The 6,911-nt window shown below is 35.6% G+C and overlaps 1 protein-coding gene across 1 annotated transcript in view; it reads left to right on the forward strand.

Moving 5' to 3' along the window:
- The first annotated feature begins 5,075 nt into the window (after positions 1-5,075).
- cenpx (centromere protein X) overlaps positions 5,076-6,911 on the forward strand; it is a 4,797-nt gene continuing 2,961 nt past the window's right edge. The window contains exons 1-4 of the mRNA XM_014010046.1: positions 5,076-5,221; positions 6,135-6,186; positions 6,262-6,315; positions 6,409-6,497. Coding sequence (XP_013865500.1) covers positions 5,186-5,221; positions 6,135-6,186; positions 6,262-6,315; positions 6,409-6,497 — 231 coding nt within the window. The 5' untranslated portion in view covers positions 5,076-5,185. The remainder of the gene's footprint in view (positions 5,222-6,134; positions 6,187-6,261; positions 6,316-6,408; positions 6,498-6,911) is intronic.

Consider the following 6,911-nt stretch of genomic DNA (forward strand, 5'->3'; position numbering starts at 1 on the left):
CATTATGGTTTATGAACAGTATTTTTAATATTTTGTTTGAAAGTATTTTTTGTTATACATTATGTGCTGTTACATTATGAAAACCTGACTGAAAACAATGACTGCTTCAAACAGAGCAAAGATTTCTGTCATTTCTCTGACAGTATTCAATAAAAACATGTCTGACCTGTGGTTTTAGTTCTGGATTGGTCTATTTCAGTGACATGGCACTTTTCTAAGAACTCCAAATTTAAAACTGTTATGCATCCATCCATCAGGGTCAGCTGTGGTGCAGCGGTAGGACAGTCGCAGGTTCGATCTACCGCCAAACCCACTTGTCATGGTGTCCTTGAGCATGATACCCGCTCCCTGTGCGCTAGCTGCTCCACTTGAGTGTATCTCATGCGCAAGTGGGACAAATGCAGGGCACAAATTTCATCATTGCAAGTGAACATGCATCGAAGGCAATACATAGCACATAATTCCATCCATCCATTATCTTTTACTCACTCCTTCCTTTCAGGGTCATGGGGGTCACTGTTGCCCATGTCAAGCAGCCACTGTGTGGAGGGTGGGGTACACCCAAGTCCGTCTCAGGGACACMAGACAAACAACCATTCACCTTCTCTAACTCACACCTAGGGACAATTTGGAGTTGTCAGTTAGTCTGTTCATGCTTTTGGTCTGTGGGAGAAAACAGGCCCTACCATGCATATGCAAACTGTGCCTTGATAACTGTAATACTTGTCTGGGATTTAATCTGGCAAAMCTTCTTGCTGAGAGGCAACAGTTCCACCAACTGAGCCCCCGACCTGCCTGAAACCATGTATTTGAACATGGTGCATGTGTTGGTAACTCCACACGGGCTGTGCGCCCTGTTCCATTCAAATAACTGTCCTTCAAGYRTTTGTTTGTTCTCCTTTCACAAAATCATTTTACAAAATATGAAGTGTACTGCCACGTGTCCTTTCAGAGAATACGTAACCAACATAAAAACATCAAGTATAAACTCCTACACAGCTAGAGAGGATGTGGGATCTGTGCAACACTCAAAAGCTMAACTATAACCAAGCCTTTAAAACTGCTTTAACGTGGAAAAAAATCATTTGAATAAGTACGAAGTTATGTTTGGCAAAGCATAGAAACTTTATTTTCACTTGATAATAATTCAAGTAAGCTGTTAAAATAAAGAAATGTTTTGTGGTAATGGATGCCTTTTTCATCATTACATGAACAGTCAATAGTTACATAAAATTTCAGATTTCAGTTTGTGTTGATAAGAGTTCTGCTCTAAAGAAAAAAAACAAAGATTTCCTGGTTCTGTTATGAAACGTTGGCAGCTGTTGCAGCCAAATGAATCTTTGGCTGTAAGTCATTCTAATCACTGGTCAACTTTTCCAATAAGAATAAGAAAATAAATGTTCTAATATCAGAATAAACTGATGGGTATGGAGTACCTTTATGTTTTAAAGAATATTTTTCACATGCTGTTCCCTTRTTCTAAAAATAAAATTACAAAAGCTAACCATGAAACTGGATTTCTTTCCTAATGGAATCTTGACAGAATTATTCCTCTTTACTTTGCAGCCATCCCTGCATCAAACTAAGACTTTTGTGAAAACCTTATCAGTAAWGCTAACAACCCCCTCAACACAAACCAGTTTTACCTTGGCTGATGAACCAGTTCAGTCACTTAGAGCAGTTGAAAGATATTCTACTTGAGAAATTCATATGGAAAATAAAAGTGGGAGGGAATTCCACACTGTACTGTATATATTTAGTGTTGAGACCCATCTGCACAGCAAGTTACTCTGAAGACGGAAACACAACGTCTCTCAAACATGACCTCTGGTAAGTCAAAGTCTTCATTGTTGAGATTTTTTTTTCTTCTGTACGTTTTTTGGCAGTTTTTGTGCTATTATAACAATTTATATTTATTAAAATGTTCATCTCCTTCAGGACATTCCAGTTATGACCTTTGGTATTTCAGCTATTTATACTTTGTTAGCTATTTCACTTTTTTGGCCACATTTTTCCTGTTGAAAATTATTTTATTTTCAACATCCTTAAAGTCCTTCAAGGCTTTACAGAATCTTCCACCGTTTGTAATGGTTCTGGTTACTTTTTCAACACTTTCATCATCTGGGTGCTAATTTCAGCTTGATGTCAACTTGTTTCAATTTAGCTTGTTTTTATGCTAATTTTAGCTTTGTTCTGCTATTTCAGCTGTAATTCTGCTCCTTTCCACAATTCTTCTGCTAATTTCTGCTTTTTTGTGCTTCTTTCTGCTTTTCAAATTTAACTCGCACTTTTGCAATTAAACATTTTCAGCTCCATTTCAGCAGCTTTGAGCTCAAGTTTTCAGCATTCACATTAACATTTGCAATTTCTCTGGTTCATTTTTAGTTTCATTTGTGAATCCAAGTTTATTCTCTGTGTTCCTTGTTGCTTTTAAAAGACGTGATGACAGCACCCCAGAACAGAGTCTACTTAAGTATTCCAAAGAAATACATAAAAGGACTGTCTGAGACCCTGAACCTGGTAACGTTTCTTTAAATGAACACTGCAATCAAATTTGATTATCRTTTTTAATAAGCTATCCGTTTAATTTTAACAGGAACATGGACTGCTCATAACAGAATTGAACCCCATGATAAATGAAGGATACGTGCAGACTTACTTTAAAAAYCTGGGGTTTAACTCAAGATGCAAGGTAAGCAAACAGTTTAAGAGCCTCTTTTTTATTCCTTTTTTTTTTTGTATTTTAAATAAAATCACACATGTGTTTTGAAAATAAAATGACCCCTTTCATCACAACTGTTTATTTTGATTCCAGATGTTGAAATTCCGCAACGCTGGGAAATGCGTACCTGTGGCTTATGTTCGGTTAGCCACAGAAGATGAAGCAGACCGGGCAGACTGGGCTGGTCCACATTTTATTGGTGGGACAGAAGTGGTGATCAGAAGAGTTGTCTGTCCAAAGGTGAGCGGAAAGTCAGGTTGTGGTTTTTGTTTTTTTCTTCTTCTTCTGCAAGATTAAAACTGTGCATTTGGTGTTTGCCTCCACCTCAGCTGTTTTAAAGAAAATGTTGTTTTTTTTTCTGGCAGATCAAAGATGAATCAGAAGATGAGATTGAAGGGGGTTCCTCCAAACGTCCACTACGTTCAGTGGGTTTGGGTTAYGTTTTGGAAGACCCCCAGTGGTTAGGAGAAGAGGATACATGCAACGAAGATGCTGTTTAAGAGTTTCATTCATATTTGACATCTTTACAAAAAAAATATGTTTTGATGTCTTACCAAAGAATGTGCAATTTTGTTTGTTAATATAATCTAAATAAACTATACATTATATACTTTTAAGATGATCAAATACTGTATATGACATTGTAAAAAAATGTGTTGAACTAGACATACTGAGCTTTTAATTCAGTAAATGTGTGTGTGTGTCTGTAACGTAACATGCAAATTAACTTTTAGAATTTGTTTACGTAAGACGTGACCGTGATACAGAAGATTATTGATAAATGTAAAAAAGTTTTAAACATCTTGAGATGTTTAGCCGGAAATGAATGGGGAGCAGATAAGGTAGCATTAAAACGAATTTATACAGGGTTGATTCGATCAAATATGGATTATGGATGTATAGTTYATGGATCAGAAGCAAAAACACAACTAGAAAAATTGGACATAAAACAACACCAAGCTTTAAGAATCTGTACAGGAGCATTTAGAACCACACCGACTGCAGCACTCGAAGTTGAAGTGGGAGAAATGCCGTTAGCAATGAGAGGAAAATAATTAGCAATAAATTACTGAATCAACCTCAAAGGAAATAACCCGGAACATCCAACAGTGGATATTTTAAAACCAAGCTGGGAGAAGGAAAGAAAATATATAAAAAGCTTCGAATGGGTGATTGCTGAGAAAACAGAGGAAATTCAAGTTGACAAATTAGATATTAGTCCAACAGTTCCATTAGCAATAATACCACCCTGGATTCTACAAGATCTAATAGTTGATCTGACTCTCATGGACAGGAAAAAAGACAGAAGATTAATTTTTAATTCATACATGGTACAGGATTATATTAACTATCATAATTATGTGCAGATATACACATGCATCAAAAACAACAACAAAAATGTAGGAGTGGCATACATAATAGCAGAATTCAAAATAGAAATAAAGAAAAGAATCACAAATCAAGTATCAGTATACACATGGGAGATGTTGGCAGTATTGTTGGCAGTGCAGTGGGTAGAAGAGACAAGACCATTAAAAAACAATCATCTGTTCAGATTCAAGCTCAACACTTATAAGTTTGCAGAGCAGTCAATCAGACAGCCGACCGGGCATTTTATAAGAAATACAACAACACTAAATAAATAAATAAATAAATAAATAAATAAATAAATAAATAAATAAATAAATACAACATTATTCAGAATACAAATGATGGGACTAACAGTAAACTTTTTTACGGATACCAGCACACATAGGAGTCAGAGGGAAAGAAGCAGCAGATGGAGCAGCAAAACAAGCAACAAATGATCAAATTAACCTCACAATATCAACAAGTGAATCGGAAGGAAGATCTGTTGTCAAACAAAGACTGAAGGAGCAGTGGCTAAAACACTGGGAAGAAGATAACAAAGCAAGATGGTTTTAAAGGATTCAGAGACAAGTGGGAGAAATGAGAATGGGAGGAAGAAACAGAAAAGAAGAAAGACTAATAAGCAGACTTAGATTTGGACACACTGCACTGAACAATACATTATACAAAGTCCAAAAACATGATACAGGTCAACGTGAGCACTGTGGACAAGAAGAAACCATAGAACACGTCATTTTAGTCTGCAGGGAATATGAACAACACAGAGGAATTAAGGAAAATCAAAGAAACATTTAATATTATAAATACATTGCAAAAATAAACCAGAAGTAAACGTGCACGAATTGTTTTTTTTTTTTTTTTTTTTTTTTTAGAAAAACAAAGTTAGAAAAAGGAATAAGCAACATCACATAATTACATATTATTAAGTATTTTGATCCACACGCCATTTCAGTAGATGGCGGTAATGCACACCTTCCGTTATTTGCCAACCGCCATAAAACACCACAAAAGAAGAAGAAGACGTGACTGTGACGCCACATATGAGCAGCCAATCCGTGTAATGCGCCAAGTTGGCTCTGCTGGCTTGAAAACATGGCGGCGAAAGTGGAAGAAGTATGTTTTAAAAAGGTAGGAAAAACAAATTTCGTTGTCTTCACCGTTGGTTTACGCGTACGTTCTTAAAAAATATATACAGAAAACAAGCTTGCCCTTTCTGTAAATAGTTTATCACACACCACACCAGATTGTGTGCGCATTTGTTTACTATAACGTAAAACTTAGTATTACATATCTTTATTAAAATATTCAGGAATTTAAAATATAAAGAAGTAAGCCGAATAAGAAACGGTTTCGTATCGATTCACTTCATTGCTGTACGTTCACTGATTTTCATGTAAGCGTTTAGAAATGTCGCCGCCATTGCAGAAAACGTCAAAGTTTTCAGCTGGTTTTGTTGGCGGAAGAACTAGTGCTGTGGAGAATTTTCAAAATAAAAGTAGACGCTTGGACATACTCGATTTTAAAGCTCTGTCCCTCATACCTGCTACATTAGCGCACTCTACAGGTCTTAATTTAAAAATGAAACTTTTGATGTACTTTCCAGCAGCAACAATATATAAAACAGGTTCGCCCTTTATATAATGATGGATGATTTTACCTCTAAAAGTTTTTATTTATTTTAATTTTCGATCAAAGCTTTTTATTCAAGGCGAATTTATTTATATTGTCTTAAGCAAGTGTCACAATTAACGACACATCAACCTATCATAACAAACAAGTTGTAATTTTCTTTGGGTTTCCTAGTTCTTTTTATCTAGATTTAAGAAGTTAAACTTTCATTAAAAATAATTTGTGCGTAACAAAAGGAGAGAAGCTGAAATAAGTAAATGTAAAAAAAAAGACTTAGTGTATTATTACATCTAAATGTTTGCCTATTTACTTACTGATTGACACAAATATATATAATCTTCCTGAAATAAACCAAATAAATATATTTGTTGTTAATTCATTGTGTAAAATTGTCTTTCAAAATTTCAAACAGGAAACTGTAAGCAAGCTTCTGTCCAGTTTCTTCAAAGAGGACAAAACTAAATGTGAGTTGAATAACTTTGTGGCTGTGAGTCCCACATTTTGTTTAAAGCCTAAACAGATTTTGATGTGCGTTACAGTAAGTGGTGATGCTTCACTGCTCATGGCAGAAATGCTAAAAGTTTTTGTACAAGGTAAGAGTTACTTTGTGCAAATTTCTGTATGCAATAAAAGGCCACATTTTTAAAATCTAGGCTACATGATGGTGAAAATCTTGTCTTCCCCAGAGGCTGCTGTGAGATCACAGAAACAAGCCGAATCGGAGGACTGCAACCAAGTGGAGATTGAGCATTTTGAGAAGGTTCTGCCACAACTGGTAAGCAGCTCAACAAGCTGAACTTATGTTTACCGTTTGCTATTAAAGAGACGTGTCTAAACATTTTAACAACCCTTGTCATTCTTTAAACACAAGACCTTTACTCAAATCTTCCTCAGAGGGATTGAAAAACTCGTATGCAATTTATTGTATTCAGTTTCAGGATTTGAATTTTTACTGAACTCAAACAATTGTGAGGTTTTACTGTCATCTGTATTAATTTAACGCCAGAGGAATGAAGCATGTTCAAGATATTAAGGGAACTGATGTCACATTGTTGCCACTAAGGCTACGTTCACACTGCAGGCAAATCCGACCCAAATCCGACTTTTTTGACCCATCTGACTCATGTCTGATTTTTTTATGACAGTCTGAACGCGACAAATCCGATTTTTTTTTTTTTCAAATCCGACC

The sequence above is a fragment of the Austrofundulus limnaeus genome, unplaced genomic scaffold (genome assembly GCF_001266775.1).
Source record: "Austrofundulus limnaeus strain Quisiro unplaced genomic scaffold, Austrofundulus_limnaeus-1.0 Scaffold65, whole genome shotgun sequence".
NCBI classification, from domain to species: Eukaryota; Metazoa; Chordata; class Actinopteri; order Cyprinodontiformes; family Rivulidae; genus Austrofundulus; species Austrofundulus limnaeus.